General features: G+C 37.0%; 2 protein-coding genes and 1 long non-coding RNA gene across 13 annotated transcripts in view; 2 read left to right on the forward strand and 1 right to left on the reverse strand.

The window, feature by feature from the left end:
• pdha1b (pyruvate dehydrogenase E1 subunit alpha 1b) overlaps window positions 1-3,655 on the forward strand; it is an 83,793-nt gene extending 80,138 nt beyond the window's left edge. For 7 of the 9 annotated variants that reach the window (XM_058765179.1, XM_058765185.1, XM_058765184.1 and 4 more), the window contains 6 exons: window positions 887-1,146; window positions 1,238-1,393; window positions 1,525-1,596; window positions 2,497-2,564; window positions 2,745-2,853; window positions 2,941-3,655. In XM_058765179.1, coding sequence (XP_058621162.1) covers window positions 887-1,146; window positions 1,238-1,393; window positions 1,525-1,596; window positions 2,497-2,564; window positions 2,745-2,853; window positions 2,941-3,105 — 830 coding nt within the window. In that variant the 3' untranslated portion in view covers window positions 3,106-3,655. The remainder of the gene's footprint in view (window positions 1-886; window positions 1,147-1,237; window positions 1,394-1,524; window positions 1,597-2,496; window positions 2,565-2,744; window positions 2,854-2,940) is intronic. The other 2 variants (XM_058765181.1, XM_058765182.1) reach the window with 1 other exon arrangement.
• Window positions 1,405-3,730, reverse strand: LOC131533111 (uncharacterized). The gene is made up of 3 exons (XR_009269040.1): window positions 3,666-3,730; window positions 2,906-3,168; window positions 1,405-1,588 (listed from the first exon to the last, which is right to left on the reverse strand). It is a non-coding gene; the product is annotated as an uncharacterized LOC131533111 (long non-coding RNA).
• A 596-nt stretch (window positions 3,731-4,326) lies between these two features.
• rps6ka3b (ribosomal protein S6 kinase, polypeptide 3b) overlaps window positions 4,327-22,976 on the forward strand; it is a 46,802-nt gene continuing 28,152 nt past the window's right edge. For 2 of the 3 annotated variants that reach the window (XM_058765292.1, XM_058765294.1), the window contains exons 1-2: window positions 4,327-4,692; window positions 8,833-8,892. In XM_058765292.1, coding sequence (XP_058621275.1) covers window positions 4,630-4,692; window positions 8,833-8,892 — 123 coding nt within the window. In that variant the 5' untranslated portion in view covers window positions 4,327-4,629. Of the gene's footprint in view, window positions 4,693-8,832; window positions 8,893-20,718; window positions 21,370-22,976 lie in introns of those variants that run through there. The other variant, XM_058765295.1, reaches the window with a different exon arrangement.

Raw genomic sequence — 22,976 nt, forward strand, 5'->3', positions numbered from 1 at the left:
TTTTACAATGCCGTTTCTTGAGCACTAATTCAAATGATTTCTAAAGGGATATTCAACTCTGAGGCCTGGAGTAATGATTGCTAAAAAAAAAAAACATCACAGCAATAAACCACATCTGATAATATATCAAAACAGAAAACATGTATTTTATTAAAATTGCAAAATTCTTTCACAGTATTACTGTATTTACTCAAACGTTAAAACATTTTAAAAAATGTAAAAAAATGTTTTTAAAAAAATAAAAAATTGAATCCAAACATTTGACAGTGTTTATATATAGCTGTATATAAATAGCAACTGAACTGCATAGTTTAGGTCCTGTTGTTGATTTTTAAATTTAAAGAGATAGTTCACGTCATGGTACTGTCATGAACGCACAAAGAGAGGAGAAGAGAAGAAATTGTTCAATAAAGTCGTTATTTTTGTTTTCTTTGTGCACAAAAAATTCTCGTAGCTTTATAAAATTACGGTTGAACCACTGATGTCACATGGACTATTTTAACAATGTCCTTACTACCTCTCTGGGCCTTGAATTTGGTTATTCTGTTACTGTCTATGGAGGGTCAGAGAGCTCTCAGATTTCATCAAAAGTGTTCTGAAGATGAACAAAGGTCTTGCGGGTTTGGAACGACATGACATGAGGTTGAGAAATTAATGACAGAATTTTCATTTTTGGGTGAAGTATCCCTTTAAGAGTTTCATTATTTACAGCAATAGCTGAGAGAGAAGTACTTACATATCCCAAATTGGACTGTAACTAAAAAATACCAAATTAATCTGAATCAAATCAGAATCAAATTGAATCAAGAGCTTGTACTAGGAATCAAATCAAGAAATGTGTATCAATACCCAGCCCTTGTTTGAACATGTTTACAATCCATTTAAGGTCGAAGGGGTGGTGTTGCCAAAGGCAAGGGTGGCTCTATGCACATGTATGCCAAGAATTTCTATGGCGGGAATGGTATTGTTGGTGCCCAGGTGAGATGCACGCACCATAATTTACAAGAATATTACATCAGGCATTTTTTAAATCTAAATTTTACTGTTTTGAAGGTTCCTCTTGGGGCAGGTGTGGCCCTTGCGTGCCAGTATCAGGGTAAGAATGAGGTTTGTGTCACTCTGTATGGGGATGGAGCTGCTAATCAGGTGAGAGCAACTTTTCCTCCATGTGTTCACAAGATCGCGTGCGATCTGCTGTTGCAAAAATAATGTCTTATCTGATTCATCTCTTTATCAGGGCCAGATCTTTGAGTCGTTTAACATGGCAGCTTTGTGGAAACTCCCCTGTATTTTCATCTGTGAGAATAATAAATATGGCATGGGGACATCAGTGGAACGAGCCTCAGCCAGCACAGATTATTACAAGAGAGGAGACTACATTCCTGGTCTGAGGGTAACTTTTTTTTTTTTTTTTTTTTAGTTTTATGTTCACCAGTGCATGCAAATTTATACAGAAGTACATAAAAGGCACATAAGTCAAGCAAATGAGCAAATAAGTCAAGCCTGTTTCTTTGTTTTCTCCAGGTGGATGGTATGGATGTTCTCAGCGTGAGAGAGGCAACCAGGTTTGCGGCAGATTATTGCAGATCTGGAAAGGTAAAAGAAAAGTGACATATTTTACTTGCTTAACAAGTCAAGGAGAGGTCATAGATTTAAAGGAGTTCACCCTAAAATGAACATTTGCTGAAAATGTACTCCCCCTCAGGCCGTACGAGATGAATTTGTTTTTTCATCAGAACAGATTTGGAGAAATTTAGCATTACATCACTTGCTCACCAATGGATTCTCTACAGTGAATGGGTGCCGCCAGAATGAGTCAAAACAGCTGATAAAAATATCACAATAATCCACAAGATTCCAGTACATAAACTAATGTCTTTTGAAGTGAAAATCTGCATGTTTGTGATAAACAAATGTATCATTAAGACATTTTAACTTCAAACTTTTGGTCAAAATACCACAATAATCCATAATGACAGTTTCCTCCAGTGAAAAAGTCATCTTACATCAAAATCCACCAACATTTTTGTTTAAAACTGGTTTTGCTTTGTGCTTGATCTGTGTATATTTCTCTCCTGATTCAGATGAAATGACTTTTTCACTTGAGAAATCAACATTATGGAGTTGTGTTTTAGCCAGAAGCAGTTTGAAGTTCTTGAAATTTCTTACACATACACAGTTTTTTGATGGACAGGAATCGTGTAGATTACTTGTGGATTATTGCGATGTTTTTATCAGCTGTTTGCACTCTCATTCTGACAGCACCCATTCACTAAATAGGATCTATTGGTGAGCAAGTGATGTAATGCTAAATTTCTCCAAATCTGTTTCAATGAAAAAACAAACTCATTTACATCTTGGATGCCTTGAGGGTGAGTAAATGTACAGCAAATTTTCATATTGGGGGAACTTTTCTTTTAGGCACGGGCTAGTTTTGTAAACAAAATTTTTGGGAGGTCTGTACTCGTGGGCAAATGTTTGGCCTATGCTCTTCAGGGTCCCATACTAATGGAGCTCCAGACATATCGTTACCACGGCCACAGCATGAGCGATCCTGGGGTCAGGTGAGGTTGACCTTCAACCTTCCCCCTGTGGCAGGCGCTCCTTCCTCGGTTCATTTAAAACCCAATCCTCATCTGCTAACCTCCATAATCACAGTCCTTCCTCTTTAGTTTTAGGTAGTTTGCACATCATTTCAGTGAGCTCACAGTTCGCTGTACTCTAAATCAGTGCTTTTCTCTTAGTTATCGCACACGTGAGGAAATTCAGGAAGTTCGCAGTAAGAGTGACCCTATCACTGTGCTGAAGGACCGTATGATTAGTAACAACATGGCTAACCTGGAAGAGATTAAGGTACTTGATACATTACCAGGTACTTAATGAATACTAGAGGGTTAACACCTACCGTATCACCATGTTATGTTGTTGGAACCATGACAGGACATTGATGCTGAGATTCGTAAGGAGATAGAAGAAGCAGCACAGTTTGCTACCTCTGATCCAGAGCCCCCGCTGGAGGATTTGTGCAACCACATCTTCTACAATGATGCACCTTTAGAGATCAGAGGCACCAACCCTTGGATGAAGCTGAAATCCATCAGCTAAAGAACCTACTGATAATTCAGCACTTCATTCCTCATAGTACGGATGGGAGCTTTGTTCCTAAACCTATACGCACAAAAAGATGGATGAAATTGTTTATCCATAAAGTCATAATTACATTCCATAACCGCTGTTATTGCCTCTCTAATTAGCAATCAGTTTGGCAGACTATTAATATATTAGAAAACACATAGCACAACGTACAGCAATAAATATTTAGAGCAATACTGGAAAAATAGATTACGAATAAATTAATGGGCATCATCTTTAGTTGTTAATGTAAAATCAAAGGCCTCTGAATGAAATGTAGGCCTATTAAAAATTGTTTGTAACAATGATACAATTTTCATGTCCTATATTGGTGTGATGCTGTAATTTCTTGAATTATGAGTTCATTTGTCATTTTAATAACCTAAATTTCTGTTAGTAGCCTACCAAAACTTTCACTAGCACCTTAGCTAAAGCAAATATTAGTCAGCACATTTGCCCATACAAAATCTGTATTCTGGATTTCAGAACACTACAATGGATGGAATGAATAAATATGTAATAATTTGGCTTACATTTGTGTCAGTTGTGTTCAGTTTGCTCGCCACCGAATGAATGCAAAGTCCCGAGTCACTGAAACACACAAAAGAAATTACTAGACTTACCATCAGGTGTCGCACTCTCCACCTGCGTGAATCAAGCGTCAAACCACAGCTTGACAGGGTGCATTCTTACATACTGTACATTCCAATGTAATTTGATGCCACCCAAAAAATATGATAGATGATTATAAACCAGTCTACATATTTACGAGTGTACACATACTACGCAGGATTGTTAAATTCATGTGCATAGTAGATTTCAGTGTAAGCAAAAGAGATGTACAGCCCTTTGGAATGGATTTAAGAAACAACTATTCAAATGTAAAATCATAATCTGATTTTTATTTATGGTTGCATGCAGAGAAGAAATAATGCAAAGTCTGAATGGGTGAAGCTTGGCCTAAATGTACGGATTATATCTGATTTGCCAACTGCCATACAGTAAAATATGATATTAATTTAATGTAATTATTATATGAAAACCTGTCAGCTCAGATCACAGGTTGGGGCATCGAATGCACTGCGCTCTCACCTGTCCGTCTATGAGCGCCACAGCTTCAGCCCCACCCTCTGAGAATGATTGACAAGCATATCAGCCAATCCGATGCGTTATACTGAAAGAAGCGGAAGTGAATAGAGAGCGTGAACGTGTTTTTTTTCTGTCAAAAGGGGACAGTGGCGAGAGAGAGAGGGCGACTGGCGCGAGATCAGGGGCACGGTTTTTCTATTTCTATGGAAACGCTGCACTGACTGACAGAGGTGAGCGGAGGAGAAGGTGGCGGCGCTGCTTTCCGATGCGTTACGCACGTAACGGATTCCCAGCTTTCTTCCCTCAGTGTCAAGAGCGCGGAAACAAACAGGCAGAATCTCCTCAAAGTAGCTCAGAATTGTTATTTTGAATCTGATTTATAAAAGAAGGAACCTCCAAAAAGTGAAGATGCCCCTGGCACAACTAGTTGACCCTTGGCGAAAGATGGCAATCGGGAGTGCGGCGAGCGAGGTGAGTCTCAACCGTATATAAAGGTTTATATCACTGATGTGTTCATTATAAATTCGTTACTTCTGCTTTTAGAGGCCGGTTCTGTGTGTCGTTGTTGTACAACCTGTTTCAGATCTTTATCTGTATATCCGATGCTGGGGATTAGCGGTTATAGAGTGTGACCCGTGTTATGTATGTGCGTAAACGCTTTTAAAACGATCCGTTTGCCAAAGGCCACGGATACATTTTTCTTCTTTTTTGACTTGTAGTTTCTTTGTAACTAGCATATGAGTTCACCTTGATCACTGTGCTTTGTTAACGGAGACTGAAGTTTCATGAATGAGACTGCGTAATGTTCACGGATCTCAGGCTGATTCATACCGGTGCTGTAATGATGACAGTTGAATGATGAATCGGTTCATATGTGGGACTCTTTGCGTTCTCACCGAGGAATTTATGTAAATCAGTTTATTTAACCTGTTTAATATAATAATAATAATAGTAATAATAATAATAACGTCTGTGTGTGTGCATAAAACATTATCTTTTTAATTGTTCACATGCTTTGAGTCATGAGATCAGACAAATAAAAAAAAAAAAAAAAAATTATATATATATATATATATATAATTTTTTTTTTTTGGACATTTTTAGGATCATTCCAGAGAATTCTGAAGAGAAACAATTCAAACCTGAAAATGGAAATCCATTCATCATTTAGTCACCCACAATTATTCCAAATAAGTTTGACTTTCTTTTCTGTATGTGGAGCACAAAAGGAAATGTTAGGAAGAATGACAATGAATGGTGACTGAGGCTGTCCTGCCTTATTTCTTTTCTTGTTCCGTATTTTCATTTTAAGTACACTGTCCCTTTAAGGGGCAACATTTTCCCCCTGAAATAATTTTTATGGGCATTTAAGGGCATTATGGGTTTTTAAGATGTTTTCTGCCAGCTTAAGTCAATTGATTGAAACAGTCACTAGAGTGTGTGACCCTAGAATCAAATATACTACGATATATCAAATGTTAAATAACACATTCAAAATTTGAGGAATTCTAAGCAAAATTTTTGTATCTGTGGCTGAAAGTATATTGATTCTAGTGGGGTTATTTTACTCATAACAGAGTTTTAACATTTATTTACTGTCATCATGAACTCACATCACTTTACCACAACTAAATTTGCTCTCTAAGACTTGGTTTAATTAGTTTCATGTTATATGTCTTAAATATGTATTATATACACACAGATACACAAGGAAGATACAAAAGGTTTTTTGATATAATTCAAATGTGAAAATGGAAATTTCATCATCATTTCATCATTTACTCACCCACAAAGTATTCCAAACATGTTTTAATATTTTTTTCTGTATGTGGAGCACAAAAGGAAATGTTAGGAAGATAGACAATGAATGGCTGTTCTGTCTGATTTCTTTTCTTGTTACATAGAATTTTCATTTTAAGTGAACTGTCCCTTTAAGGGGCAACATTTTCCCACTACAATTAATTTTTATGGACATTTTTTTCTTCTTACGAGGGTTTTTCTACACTCTTAAAAATAAAGATGCGTCACGATGCCATAGAAGAACCTTTTTTGTCTAAATGGTTCCGTAAAGAACCTTTAACATCTGAAGAACCTTTCTGTTTCACAAAAGGTTCTTTGTGGCGAAAGAAGGTTCTGCGGATTATAAAAAGGTAAGAGAGAGAGTTCTTTAAAGAACATTTGACTGAATGGTTCTTTGTGGAACCAAAAATGGTTCTTCTTTGGCATCGCTGTGAAGAACCTTTTAAGCACCTTTATTTTTAAGATTGTAACATGTAAAATGCTTCTGTTGAATCAGTTAATTGAAACCGTCACTAGTGTGTGCAAACCCATTATAAGATGCCTGAAATAGAATATAATACTGTTTATGAAATGTTAAGTAACACACTTAAAATCAGTTTTTGTTTCTGTGGCTGAAAGTACACTGAAATGATTCCAAGGTTTATTTTACCCATAACAAAGTTTAAACATTTACTGAACCCACGTCACTTTGCCACAGCTAAGTTTACTCTGTAAGACTGTGTTTGATTAATTTAATTGCTGAAAATTCAATACCCCTTACTTTGACTTTTCCCACACTGATTTGCAAAGGGTAACAATTCTGTGAATTCAATAACATACATGCAAATTACTGCAGGCTTATCCAGTAGGTTAGAAAAACTCATATTCCATCCAGCCTGCTCTGTCATCTATTCTGGAATAGCACAATGTTCAGAAATTACTGCTACAACCCCATTGATCCACATGTAATAAAGTCTGCTGTAAAGCTGCTGAGATGGTACTGTGAACGAGACAGAGAGAAAAGAGAGGCAGGTAACACAATGTTCCCTTCCAGGCAGCAGATGATCACGGGCCATCCGTCAGTTTCACTCCCGCGCGGTGACAGATCGGCCCGTCTGAGTCGCCACCCTGACTAATTAACCCTAAACAGTCAATGACAGCATGTAGGCCCGGTCTAACGAGACGTTCCACCACTGTCATTTGGTGCAGAGGAGCAGACGTTCATACTGGCACGAGTGTGTGTCTGCTGTAGTAATCAAGGCTTTGTATCACTCTTAGAAACTGATCCAAACTGCGATTGTTATGTTCAGTGTCGTCTCAGCCTCAGACGGACCGCCCACAGTCAGTTCGATGACCATCTCATGATTCATATTTTATACAAAACTGAAAAGCACTTGTGAAATTCACAAGCTCCAATCAGATTGTCAGACAGCAGCATAACATCTGGGAGTGTTGGGAAACCAGGTACCGGTTGGTAATATAACTATGTGTCAGGTTAGGGATGCTTGGTACCATATTTGTTGAGTGATTTTTGATTTATCGGTAATGGTCATATAGAATATGGGATATTTAAGTGTTCATGTGTTTGTCTTTACTGTGAAGCTCATTTTCCACCACATCAGAAAAATAAAATCAATAAAATCAAGTCATATGAGAAAAACAAACTGACATAAAAATCATAATTATGACATTGTAAAATGTGGCTTTTTATTTTGTAATTATGAGTTCTTATCTCAAAACCTTTGTGAAAAAATCTAGACTTATTGTCATAAATTCATAAATAAATGTTTGTCATGGTTATGACTTTTTACTGTCATAATACTAAAAGATGACCTTTTTTCTCATGTGGTGACAATGGGCTTCCATATTCATCACTCAAAGTTAAACTTTAAAAACCCTATACTTATTTTTATAACTGTTATGTACATCAGGGTAGAAACAAATCATGCTTTGGAAAGTCAAATTTTATTAAATAAAATGTGTAATTATTAAATACAAGGTCATAATATGAGAAAAACTAAATGTCCTAAAAAGTCATAATTATGACTTGTAAAATGTTGCTTTTTATGTCACAATTGAGTTCTTATATAAGAAATTTGCCTTTGTGATCTTTTAGACTGTCATAAATTTATAAATAAATGTTAATGTCGTGGTTATGACTTTTTAATGTTTTTACCAAAAGATTACTTTTTCTTCCTTATTCATCACTCAAAGTTAATCTATAAAAACCTTAGTAACTTTTATAACACTGTTATATAATCTTTAGCTAATCTATAATCTATCTATTTTTTTTTTAATACTGAACATTATAATGTTGTGATGTCTAAGATTGATTCTAGTGTCTTGTGTGATATTTTTAATTTATTTAGACAAAATTGCCCATTTATTGACCATAAAATAAGGTTAAAAATAATTTTAAAAATTATCAATTATATAACAGAGACATTAAACCTTTGAAACAGTTTTATCTGGAGCATGTTTTCCAATTTGTTTTGAGTTATAAAATGAAATAGCCATTGCTTATAACTTTTGGAGAAATTCTCATCCCAAAGTTCGTAGAGCTTGTTTATTCAGACAATATCTGGCACATAAATAATAAAGAATGAACTGTGTTTGTTCTGTGCTGGTCAGATGGTCTCTTCCTGTCTAAGTTGGCAGTTCTTGGCCAGAATAAGCCACAATGTGAACCAGGCGTTACTCCGTTAGTCAAAGGTCTGACTATGCGCTAGTGTTCAGTATAGTTCAGACCTTTAACACATTATATTGTGTTTTCTATTCACAATGCATCGTGAGACACTGATTTTCCATATTCACTTTTCTCTCACATGACAGACGGAGCCCCATCATGTCTTGGAGGACTCCACAGGAGAAGATGAAAATCTACCATGTCAAGTGAGTGTCATGCCTCCCCCCGCTTCTTCACCCTTCTTATGTCTCTCTCTCACTTTTCTCGGTTTTCTCAAGCTGTCTGTTTCTCAAGCTCTATCTACCTTTTTATCCCTGTCTTTCTCATTTTTTCATGCCATGTCCCCTCATGGGCTTTGATCCTTATTATACCAGTTCAGTGTTTTGTAACACTTGACATTTGTCAAGGAGCTTCTTTTCAAGGATGCAGCTCTTCTGAGACGGTGGTCTGAAATGTCCCTCCATGTGCATCTGTAAGGCGAGTTGGTGATAAATGGTAGCTATTGATCATGTGTTCCCCATAGACAGCAATTGTATCGATCGGTCTTCTGATTTCCGTATGCATGGTGGAGAAGCTGGAAATCTGGCTTGAAAATGGGCACCCTTACAGTCACACTGAGCAGTACTGTACCATACGCATTGTATGGGGGCCCAGCATTCCTGTGCCCCTGCTGAAAAGATACCACCCTAGACAACAAAGTGCTCATTGTTTTTGTTTGTGGGAGCATTTCTGTCTAAGCTGTAATGGTTGTTCTTGTTCAGGAAGGATTCTTCCGACACTCAAATGCCATTAATGAGTTTCCGTAACACGCATGTAACGAGTCCATTATGACATCATGCAGTCTGACCTCATACAGGAAATGGCAAAGACTTTCAGGTCTCCTCTCCCACTAAAACACTCCCCCGTCTTCCTCCCTAGCTGGTGCTGGGAAGCATTGATTTTTAAATGCAGGGCAGATGGACCTATGGATCTCGTTTGCGAGGAAAGCTGGGCCATCAAAAACATTCTCTTGAGTATTTGCTTTTCTCTCTGAACGTCCCCGCACATGAGCACACACTCAGATGTATAAAGCATCTGAAAGCTGCAAATGTTCCATGATAGACGTGGGATAGATGCATACTGTTGGGTTCCTCGCTCCTTTTATATTCATACTTATGTTTGACCTTGTATTGGAGAATCTCATGAAAACACCTCAGTCATATTTTACATAATCAATTTTTATAACAATTAAGCATATTTTCTCTCTAAATTAATTTGACCATAATTCGTCCAGAGGTTTTTTTTAATTCTTATCACTCTGAACAGTGACTGTCATAAAAATATTATTAATGTAATACTGTAATTTTTTTTTTTTTTTTTTTTTTACTATAATGCATTATATATTCAGGCTTTCTGCAGATCTTAAAAGGGTCTTTAAAAATCTTAATCCACCTTTCCACAAATTAAGGCCTTAAAAATCAGAGTAGAAGGTCTTAAATTCCTAAAGTCATGGCATTATATGTCGCATGCTGTGCAAAAAAATGAATATCTTCCACAGTATTCTTGTCTTGTTTTCCTATGCAAACTTGAATATAGTTGTTCATTATAGTTGTATACATGTTCTATATTATATATTGATTATATATCTCAGTATATAAAATGTATTTTATAAATGCATTCATTAATTTATAAGGAAAATGTAATAAACAAATAATTTAATCATAAATGAAAAATAATAATAAAATAATGTGGGTGTAGGTATAATAAATATAATAATAAATGAAAAATAAATAAATAATACAATAATAATAAAAATGTGGGTGTATTTTTTTTAATTTTAAGCTAAATATAATTTCTTATTTTTAAATTAAAATTGTAGTGCTCTGCTACTGTGTCTTTGTCAAATAAAAGAGTACATAACATGACTATGTCCATCAATGCTTCAGCTCTATAAATGCATGTGGGTGTATCTTGGGGTTTTTGTGTCTATTTAGTCGACTGTTGTGCGTAAGTGTGTTCACCTGGACTTGTTCCGATCCCTGTGTTTAATGGGGCGTATGAGGGTAAACAGTATTTCAGTAGTGTAATGAGAGTTAATGAGTAGGAGAGTGTGTGAATGCATTAGTCATGTGCTCAGTTAAATGGTCTTAAAGCAGCTCTTTTTCTCAGAACAGCTAATAAAAAGGGAAGGAATGAGTGAAAGTGTGTGTTTGTTATATTTAGTTTGCAATCAGCCACTTAATTTTATCTGGAAGCCAGTTGAGAGTTTATAAATGGGATCATATTTAAATTCATTCTCAAAACAGATGCAAAGCAGTGAATCACTCCAGTTAGCAGCTCGCTGGCTCCCTCTGGTGAAAGCGCACAGCTTATATTAAGGTGATTTGTTTAAATTTAGATGTAAAGCATTTCAGACACACTAACATAGTGGTTAACAAAAACAGTAAGACTTTTTGATCCAACACGTACACCTATTATAAGCACATTTGCCTGGAGTGCCCCGGGATTACGTGCACAGTAATGATGACTCACAAGTCTCCGTAGTTCAGACTTTTTGGTTGCAAGCCGAGATTTTTATCCACTGCACCACAGGTACATGTGAAAGAAACTCTACTAGAGAAGCACTAGCTAAAAAAAAATGACCAACACAATTTTTACGATCAACACAACTCCATCAGAGATAACAGGGAGCTCTTGAGGACTCCATATATAGTCTTTAACTCACACACACTAGTGAGATTTTCCCATAATTCGAAATGAGTTGAAACGCCCCCTTTCTTCACAACTATCCCCTCATCAGGTAGCTAGCCTATGACCGTCTATCATCGTCCCAGTCACTGTGATCAGACCCTGACACTGATGTACAGTACTGTATGCGTCCAGCATCATCCATGTCTATGTGCGGGGTGTGTGTCGCTTGTTTGTGCTAATGTTTGGCTATGTGTCCAGATCTCTCTGGCAGATGGTATTTAATCTTCTCTGGCCATCTGGACTGACTTTCTCTCGCTTTGCGGACACCCACTCTTGCCTCTTTTTACCTCTCTCTCTCTCTCCCCATCTCTCTCTCCATCTCTCTCTCCATCTCTCTCCCTCTCCATCTCTGTCTTCTTCTGCAGTCACTTGTGTGAGAGAGTGCGGAGACATCATGCTGTCTTTTATCTACTCTGACTCACTCTTCCAGCATGGCCCTGCACACCTGATTCACAGAACTTGCCTGAGTGTGATTAAGGAACAAACTCGGCTCAAAAATGACTCTGAGAGCATTTTAATTTGCTGTGGAATCAATCATTAGGAGCACCACTATTACTATTGCTCGTAGTTGGGGTTAGGGATTGGAATAATGCATTAAATGGAAATGAATGATGCATTAGATCATGTAGATTGTTTCAAAGAAGTCTGCTACTTAGGCGCACTCAAATCTGTTGTATGTGGTGAAGTCACTTGCAAACTAAACAGCTTTTTGTTGCTCAGCCCAACAAATGCGCATTGACAACTTGAATCCAGTGTGAAATCTGTATCAGTGAATGTTTCGCCCCCATTCAAAATTCCAGTTCGCGTGGATTTCCATTTAAATGTCTGGATTTTGCCAACAGAATTTTGCCTAGCAACAATAAATGTGACCGCAACTTTAATTTTTAAAGTTATTGGACAGACAGTTTTGGTTAATCAATGAAACAATGAGCAAATAATTCCTTTAGACTGGGATTTCCCAAACTGGGGTTTGTGAGGGAACTGCAGGGTGTCCGTGAGTTCATGAAATAGCAATAACTAATGAAATTATAAAAAAATAAAAGAAAATCAAAAGAAAATGGTCACAAAAAAGGTTTTGTTTCATTGAAATATTAACTTTAAAATCTCAGAGGATACTTCACGTAAATACTTTAGGCTGACAAAACGTCTGGGAATCCCTGCCTTAAGATGCATTTGTGGTCATGTTTGCAAAATTTTGTGGGCTAAAAGGTCGATTGTCCATTGTCAGTATTGTAGCAATGCATGAAACACAGTTCACAAAGAAGTCACTTTCAAACCAAGCTGCTTTCTTTTGGTCAGCTTGGGGAATTCACTTGATCAACTTGAACCCGATGCGAAATCTGTGAGGGGCAATCTTTTGCAGTCATGTGATATTCTCAGTCGTATGAATTCCTATCGAAATGACTGGATTTCATCTGTGAAAATTTGCCAAAAGATGGTAAATGTAACCTTTAGATTTCTGCACTTAAAGGGATTATTCACCCAAAAATGAAAATTCTGTCATTAATTACTCATCCTCATCATCCTCATGTCATTCCAAACATGTAAATCCTTCGTTCCTCTTCGGAACACAAATTACGATTTTTTTTTTTTTTTTTAAATTTATGTAATCCGAGAGCTTACTAGACTACCTTTCTGGACCTTGAATGTGGTAGTTGCGATGCTGTCTATGCAGGGTCAGAAAGTTCTCGCAAATTTGTTGCGTTGAAACCTGCTTGGTTTGAAAGCGACTTCTCTGAGAGCACGCTACGCTACTGACAATGAACAATGCAACTGTTTTTTGCATGCAAAATTTCACTGAAATTGCACCAATAACCGTACCTATGATTCATGAAATGCACCTGACCATCATTGCTTTATGTGATGCTGCATTTTCACTAAATTGTAAGCCCAAGTTCTGATAACCATTTTTAAATGAGACATTTTCAATAATTTTTGCATTTATTTGACTATTGATTTAAATATAGAATGCATATTTGTTTTCAAGATATACTAGGTCTCATTAGGGAGTCCAGTGTATACTCATCTTAAAGTGAATCTGTTTACTGTGTTTGTATATATCATGTAAACCTATGGCTTTTTCAGGATTACATTTCTCTGCAGTGTTTCTTCCTGTTTCCCAACCGAAATCAGTCCAACTATTTTCAGTTACAGGCCATATGATCCTGCACCAATTTGTATAAAATACCCATAATACCCTCTTGATTGATTAAAACATGGGTCTGTTTACTGACAGATCTATTAAGAGCCGTTTACACACGATGCTGATGGCGTGACCAGGCGGTGATTCAGTCACAATCCCTCCCCTCCCCACCTCACCCTAAGTCACAGCGGCGTCGTGATGGGTCACAGCTGGTGACTTACAGTCCTCTAATGCTTGAGGATCAATAGAGCTTGCTGGGAGTGATGGCCCTCTCTGCCCGTTTGCTGGGTCTGTTGATCCATGTGTCCATGCATGTAACACACACACACACACACACACACACACACACACACACACACACACACAGAGGTTATACCGTGTAATGGCATTAATTCTCACTAAAGGCTTCCTGTGGATCTTTCATTGTGAAGCTTTTTCCTCTAACGTCCCACATAACCTGGACACAAAAGCGGTGTGACGGCACACTGTATGTGTGAGAGAGCAAGAGTGGGTGTGTGTCAGAGACGTGCCGTGTGACTGCAGAGCGATCCAAGACCCTCGGAATCCGTGTTGGTTAAACTCTGCTCTTTGTTCCCGGCTGAATAAGTGTGGGAGAGTTGATTCATCTTCATTCCTTCGCTCAAGAGCTGCAAGGACAGGCTCTCATTAGCAAGGCAGACTCACAGCCTCAAAAGTGGGGTGGGGGATCGGACAGGACCCGGAAAGTCTTTCTGTATTTGATGATGAGGGGCACCATACAACAGTGCCTCAGTCTGCAAGGCTCAACAATAAGGATTTTTTTCTGCTGGCACAGTCGGGCAAGTAGGTTAGATTTTTAGTTGCCCTACCTTTGCCATTTGACCTCATACATTTTTTGGCAACATATATTTATGTGTGAAGGGTGGGGGGAGTTTGTTTGCTCTTTCTTTAAATACATTCAGTTATAGTTAAAATTTTCTTAGTGATAAAAATCTACCTCAGATTATGCTTAAAACTATAGGGAGCCCTTTTAAATTATAAGGTTTCAACTAGGCCTAACAACTTAACCCAAACTTAAATTTAATTACTATTTATTTTTAAATGGATGATCAACACTCAACTTAAAAAAATAAAAATAAAAATGTATGCAAACATGTAAATTGCACATAATGCAGTTTTTAAATTAACTTTATAAATAATACAATTTCTAGGTTATTTGTTAAAATATATTCAATTACACACTGGCTGTCATAGCATGTTTCATAACAGATTAATTTAAACATATATTAAATAATTAAGACTAACTGGTTTAGTAAAATATAATGAGTATATGGTGTAATATTTTGCAAAATGCTCCTCTCTAGACTTCATTTCTCTAGTGAACCGAACCGAAAAATCCATACCGTACTGTTTCGTGTACCGTTACACCCTATATATATATATATATATATATATATATATATATATATATATATATATATATATATATATATATATATATATATATATATATATATATATATATATATATATATATAAAAATTTAAATTGTTTATTTTATTTTTCCTTTTTTATTTTATTTATTTTTTTAAGAAATATTTAATTAATCAAAGATGCATTAAAAATGTAGCAGTTTCATCAAAATCCCAAAATTGATTATTATAATAAGAAATGTCTGAAGGATCATGTGACACTGAAGACTGGAGTAATAGTTGCTGAAAATTCAGCTTTGCCATCACAAAAATAAATTTAGTTTTAAAATAAAATTACTGTCAGTGCCTATAACTTCGTGGTTAGTGCGCTAACTTATAGCGCAACTGCGCTTGTGGCGAAACAAGTACGATTCCCATCTTGTGGTCTTTTGCCGATCCGTTCTCCTCTCTCCACCCAACACTGTCCTGTCACTTTCCACATATACATATACATAATTACGACTTAAAATAACTGTTTTAACAGATTTGAATACATTTCACGATATTACGATTTTTTTTTTTTTTTTTTTGATCAAATAAATGCAGCTATGGTGAGCATAAAAGACTTGTTTCAAAAGTATTACAAAATCTTACTGTTTTGAACTTTTGAACAATATAATATAATATATTATATGACTGGCCGTTGAATTATTCAAAAATAATGCACACCTGGTGTGGTGATGTGGCCACGACGTGAAGCAGATATATATATAATATAATAACATATTTGCATATATTAAATACATTAGTGTATACATTTGTATGCATCAGGTAAAAGTAAATTCATATTGTGTATATAATATTACATTCAAATGTTTTATTACTTTTTTTTTATTTTATTTATTATTTTTATTGCAGTAATATCTGGATATTTTACAGCTCTGATATAAATAATATTGTATATGGTGCAGACATTATTTTTAAATCATTTTTTAACTCCGCTATCTAGACCACATTACATGGATGTGATAAGACGAAATGTAAGAAGGCTGGAATGTGCGTACTGTTTTGACAGGGTACAGGTCCGTTAAGTGGTCTGAAGCTCTCTTACAGTGACTTTGATCCGTTGTTCGTTCTTATTGTTAAGCCCTGGTCAGTATTGCCAAGATGAACACATGACAGAGGAATGTGAAAAAAACCCAAGGAAAGTAAAGTGGCAGCCAGAGAGGAAATTGAAGGCAGAGGAAGAGAAACGGTTTTATGAGAGAGATTGTGGAGAGGGGGAGGTTGTTGAAAAGTTATTGAGATCTAGAGAGGGGGATCCATTAATCTTGTCTCTGTTGGCTTTAATGCAAATGTCTTCTTCAGCAGCACTCACTCTGCAGTTAAAACGCTCTCAATCTCATATACATCGGTGGCCCAGTGCCACAACGACAATAATTGTGAATGACTCCAGTGAGTGTTTTGATAAGACAGACACGTCTGAGAAGCAGCAGGAGAGACTCACTGAGAAAATGCTGCTATTTTCTGCAGTGTGCAGTCTGTGCTGTGTCAGGATCAGTAAGTGCTGTCCACTGCGCTCCATGAAGGACACGGCATGTGGACGTTCATTAGGCATCTCAAAGGCAAACAAGGTTATGCAATTTATAGATATGATTCAAAAGTTTGGGGTCAGATTTTTTTTTTATTATTATTTATTTATTATGAATATTTTTACTCCGCAAGGATGCATTAAATTGATCAAAAGCGACAATAAAAACATATTGAACTTTCTATTCATCAACCCTAGTAAAAAAGTAATATGTTTAATATTCATTTATTTCATACTAAGTATAGTTCAAATCTATTAACGTATTTTCTGACATATCGCTTGTGACTTACCAATATAAAAATTATAATTAAACTTTAATTGGAGTATTTCATTATTGTACAATGCACATGTCTTGGGCCCCGTTTACACTAGTGCAGTTTCGTTTTAAAACACATAACTTTTGCTACGGTTAAGCCTGTCGTTTACACTACTCCGGTGTTTTCGACCCTCGAAAACGGAGCAAAACGGAGACTTATGAAAACGATCGCGTGGCTGCCCACATTCTCTCTGCCTATCCTTGACGACCATGTAAACAATAACATCATGCTCATTGTTGTACCCATAGATATGTATAGGTAGATTCCCCATTCGACCAATCCAAGCACGCAAACTTCCGTCTGTCATCTAAATAATAGGGAATCTACCTATAAATATCTATGGTTGTACCTAAATGAATGGTCATGTGACATGCGTTTTCGGTTGTGTAGTGTGGACGGAGATCGTTTCTGAAACGCAGTGACAACTCCAGTGTAGACGAGGATCGTTTTAAAACGAAAACGCACTGGTGTAAACAGGGCCTTAATATTAAGCCTAAAATGTGTTTTAATGTCACTATTGATGCGGATTGCATGATCTTTGAATAATATCAGTCTTTAAATTCAAGATATTTAAAGTTTACCTGAAGAATACTTGCAATCAAATCAAATATACTTCAGTGTATCTTTTGTTGGACATAAAGTACATTAACTGCAAAATTAAGTATACTAAAATTACCAGTTTAGTATACTAAAAGTACAATTGCATAGTATTTTTATTAAGTACATAAATATGTAAATGCATTTGTAGTAAACTTAGCATGAAATAAATGTATTTCACTAGGGAATAAAATCAAAGGACCATCGTTTCCACAAAAATACGAAGCAACAAAACCATTTTCAATATTAATAATAATAAGAATTGTTTCTTGAGCACCAAATCAGCATATTAAAACGATTTATGAAGGATCATGTGACATTGAAGGCTGGAGTAATGACTGCTGAAATTCTGCTTTGCCACACATGAATAAATTTCATTTTAAAAGGGTCATATGATGTTGGTAAAAAGAACATTATTTGGTGTAATGCAATGTTTACGCGGTTCGAGGTTAAAAAAACACATTATTTTCCAAATACTGTACATTATAGTTGCTCCTCTATGCTCCGCCTTTCTGAAACGCGCTGATTTTTACAAAGCTCATCGTTGGGCTGTTCGATTATGGCAAAAATCATAATCACGATTATTTTTGGTCAATATTGTAGTCACGATTATTTTAACACGATTATGAGTAAACTTTATATGAGTGACATTTAAAGATAGTGATGTATTAAATATATATTTCCTGTAAATAAGGTTTCTACTTGCTATGACATCTACATTTTAGAGATCAGCAAAATTTCCAATAACACAGCAGAGTATTAGGGTAACTGATATTAGTAACAAACAAACAAAAAAGTCCTCAAAATTATTGAAAATAATTAAACTGTCAGTAATAAAAAAGCAAGGGACAAATGCAATAGAATAAAAAGATACGAATGAAACAAACTTGATTTCGTCCTTCGAGAATTGATTGGATCATTGGAACTTGGGGCGTTACTAACAAAATGGAGGCAGATCTGAAGACCAGTTTGCAGTTAGTTGTGAGGGGATTTCTCTCCACTGGATTCACCGCCGACGAATTTTATATATTTTTTTTATTAAGGATGATGGAGACGAGGGCGATCAACGACACAAAACATGCCTAACAGCGTGAGAGAGAGAGAGACTGCCTGAATGAATGAGCACGTCTTCCATCAGGTTAAGTCATATTCATAAAAAAAAAATAGTTAGCAATGTCCTAAGAGTAATGTTGTGGTAATATCCTTTCAACTTTTAAGAGTAGTGTACTCCCCCATGGCTCGCATCAGCACTGGTCAGTGCATTCATTTCTATAAAGTGAAGCATCAGCTTCAGCTTTCCCCCTGTCATTTATCCCAGCGTTTACCCTTACGTCACTAGCTCCCCCCTAGTGAATAATCACTAAGCGCCGCATTTTGACAAATTTTTGCATGTATTTCACTGTTAAGGTGCGCAGCTTGACCTAAAGTTGACTTTATGTTTGTGTTCTATTCCATTTCTGCGTGCATAACGTTACACAGAAATCCTCCTGAGGAAGCTCAAGTTCTCTTTTAGCGCTTTTAAAAACATGAATAAATCTAATACACTTCAATAAATCAAGCACGCCCCATTTTGCAAAAGTCACGTTACGTGAGTTACTGATTTGCATGTGTAATTGGGCTTTTATGGAGGAACGAAAGCGCAAGGGGGTGGAATGGGGCGCAATAATTGTTTTAACTTGATTAATGTATTTTCATAATCGTTGGAGGCCGAATCATCATTCTGAGACACGAGGTGTGCTCTGATTGGCCAGCTATCCAGTGCGTTGTGATTGGCCGAATACCTCAAGCGTGTGACGGAAATATAAGGCCCTTTCCATATTGTGATGCCGTGTCCCGGTGCGATGAGACTAAAACAATAAAACCCATTATAAACGAGGCATTTGTTGCATTCAGTGAGGACATAATTACTGATTATAATGACTCATACGGTCTTTTTACGTGTTGCGCTGCGTAAACATAACACCATGTCTACATTTGTGTTTGTAGAAACGCCAAACAAGCACTACTCTACACAGCTCAAAACTCACGTTTGAATAGTCAGTAGCAAATTCTTTAAATATCGAAACATACTTACAGGCTATGAGTCAGAAGCACCAGACTGTCCTTGTGATGTTGGAATTGCCCCACTTCATAGTGTTCACAGCCATTCATAGTGTTCACATTGTAGGCTACTCTCCCAGGTTCAGGAAATAGTCCTCCATAAAATGCGCTGCACACACTCGAATATTTGCGTTGTACTGTTCTGGAACAGTGTTGTAAATATAACTTAACCACTGATTTCTAGTTGTGTACTAATTTGGAAGGCCAAACAAAGTACTTTCGCTTTCACAACGAAACACACAGCGTCTCCACGACATGGCGGCGGCAGCAACAGTACTATAGCGAGAATAAAAAGTTAAGACTTCTTTCATTGCGTATACATTTGGGCGGTGTTTTGCAAATCATTCCACACCGTGACGTAGACATGTGGGGGCATGTTTGAATGAGCCGTTTTAGGAAGGCGTGGCTGAGTCATAACTTTTATAAAGAATATCTCTTTGGGTTTGAGACTTTAATCTTTGCAACTTTGCAGATCTTATATATGCACAAACAGCTTTTAACACTCCAAAGACAAAGGAAAACATGAAATCGCATCATATAACCCCTTTAAAATATATTCAAACAGAAAAACATTGAAGTTATATTAAATTGTAATAATATTTCATAATCAACTGTATTACTGTATCAAATAAAATAAATCTTTTGATAAATAAATCTTTATAAAATATTCTTGTTATTGGATTTTTAATTGGCTTTGTATTTTTAAAAATCGTTTTTATATAATAATATTGTAGAATGTAGTTTAATATCCAATATAAAAAAATATTCATGACTGGTACGTTTTTTTTTGCCACCATTGGCAGGTGTGAAAAAACATTCATTTTAAACCCTGGTCTCACATCATTCTGTCTTTGGATTACTAAATCCTCCAAATTCTGTGTTCAACTTTGTTCAGTGTTAGGCGCTCTGTTCTGTTTATCATTCTCTAACTTAGAATAACAGCAGAGTTGATGTTGCATTTCCCTCTGAGACAAGAAGGAGACAGGGACGACGTTTTTCCACATCTGAAGGCGTGATGGGAGGCAGTCTTGGCGCGGTTCCACGTGTGAGAGGAGGACTCTACATCCCTGTGAGGTCAGGATCTGAGGGTGATGTAATGCTCTCGTCAGGGTGCCGCACTTCCTGAGAGCTTTCCAAGAACAGGGGGCCGATGGGAAGGTTCCTGCTCTGTCATTCAGCACAGGAAGTCGGGTGAAGCAGATGAAAAAATAATACCAAACTTTGAACTTGATCCGGCGCCACATGACCTGGTTCAGCCCAGGATGAGCCCTGGAGAAGATCAGCTATTTAAGAACTTTCCCTCAATGTCTCACTCATTTTAAATGTTCTTTGAGATGTTAACAACATATCTCTTGGGTTAAAAGGCCTCAAACATTAAAATATTAGTGACGATCCTGGTCCTGACGATCCTAAGCATTATTTAACTCTGGAGGATGTGAGACAGACCAAGCGACAGGAAACTATATACACACTCATGTACAGCCCTACTTGTATGTTCATGGCTGATATATTAATGATGCTCTCTTTGGACAGATGTGCCTCTTCCTGTGCAGGTGTTGCCTAGGAAACCAGGGCAGGACATGGTCTAATCTCGGTGCTGACCCACAGCTGTAGGCCCTTCCTGGGCAGGCGTTTCCTTTTGCTTGTCTTTTGTGTGCATATATGACTGCACCACAGTCAGACCGCCTAAGTGACCACTCCTGCCACGCTGGACGAGGGTTTTGGTTTAGCTGTCCACAGCGTGAAGCAACTGACATGAGGACAGGACCATGCTGAAAATGTTTCCCTTGCGGATCAGGCAGAGAAACACACGGGTAGGAGTCATTTGGTATTGTCAATTTGAAATATTAGGGAGATTAATTTGTGTGACTATTGCAGTGTGTAAAGCTCACATAAGCTTTCTGAAGGTTAAGTGGATCCGATATAAACTGTTAGCTGTGTTTCCTCACTTTTAAGTGAGAGATGTTTCATACGTTTTTCTAATAGGTCAAGGGAAGAGGAAACTGGGCATAAGGAGGAAACTGATGATCTATTAAGGATGTGTAGATGGAACAATGTAGTGTAGTTTGTGGGGATTCTTTGCTCATTGTCGTTTTGAGCAGGAAGAACCACATCAAAGAGCTGAAACATTCATTTTTTTCAGAAGTCTACAGCATGAAATAGTTAGGAATCTCCCTCAGCTGTGCTGTGCTCTGTTTTGTCATAGGCCACGCTTTCTCGTAATTCTGTTTTAGATTTTGTGTTGTGCATGTGTTCTTTTGTTGCATCTTTCTCTAATGAGCGAATTCTTTGTGCACTGGAGACTGAAAGTTCGGCACGGTCTGAACTTTCGCAATTAGTGGACCTGGCTCCAGAAAAAGTCCCCGTAGAAACAAAATTAATAGGGACATTGACAATGAGATTGTGTTAACTAGGGATGTGCACTACGACTAATTTGACTGCCATTTAAACGGAAGTTTTGTATCTGACTAGTCGACTAGTCTAAAAGCTAGAAACCCCCAAAAAATGGCAAAAGAATAAAACTGTGTGTGTATAACAGCCTACACTTGAAATACTTAATCTTTGCATCACACTGTCAAATCCCTCAATAAAATCTGCTAAAAATAGGTCACGATTATGCCGTATGCATGCCTCACGTTATCATCATTTAATTTTAGGTGGTCGTTAAACAGAAAATAAGGAAGCGCATACACTCAACATAAACCAGTGCATAGCTTATTTATTCAGATCAGCTGGAGCAATGCAGAAATGGAAAATAGACTGACAGAATTCTTCATTTTCATATAACGTTAGCCAACATATTAAAACACAAGTCAAAAACAATAGGAAAGTTTATCAAGGAATAGCATTAAAACGGCTTTTAAAAATGTACTTCATGTTGGCTATATTGTCTAAAAACAAAACAATGCTCGTTTTACTTACTCAGAGCATGCGCATTTGTTCAGTAAATTTAACATGTTAACGTGGTCTGGCGAAAGACTGGACTAGAGGCGGGACTTTTTTTCTTGAAAAAAAAAAAAACGCGCTCGGCAGGAACAAGTTACAGGGACGCAGAGAGATAACTACAAGCAAGCAGACAGTCGAAAAGAGCCTGGAAATCCCGCACCACTACTGAAGTGGGTCTCTCTAGACTAGAGGAATAGACAACGCAGATGAGATCGCGGACCGCAGCGGCGGGTTGTAGTGTATGACATGATTGACATTTGCTGGCTTTGGCTAGCCTCCAAGCTAACGCATACGTGCCTGTATTGAATATGATTACGCATCGCTCCAGTAGAGTTATTGTAAGCCAATTTGACATTACACAGTTTACACACAACTTTTCTGTTTCCTTCTAATTCAAATAATCCCACACCTTGCTGGTTCTTCGCGTGGTCATTTCGAGCTCGCCGCAACTGACATGAAAAAAACGCATGCGAGG

The sequence above is a fragment of the Onychostoma macrolepis genome, chromosome 24, assembly GCF_012432095.1.
Source record: "Onychostoma macrolepis isolate SWU-2019 chromosome 24, ASM1243209v1, whole genome shotgun sequence".
Taxonomy (NCBI): domain Eukaryota; kingdom Metazoa; phylum Chordata; class Actinopteri; order Cypriniformes; family Cyprinidae; genus Onychostoma; species Onychostoma macrolepis.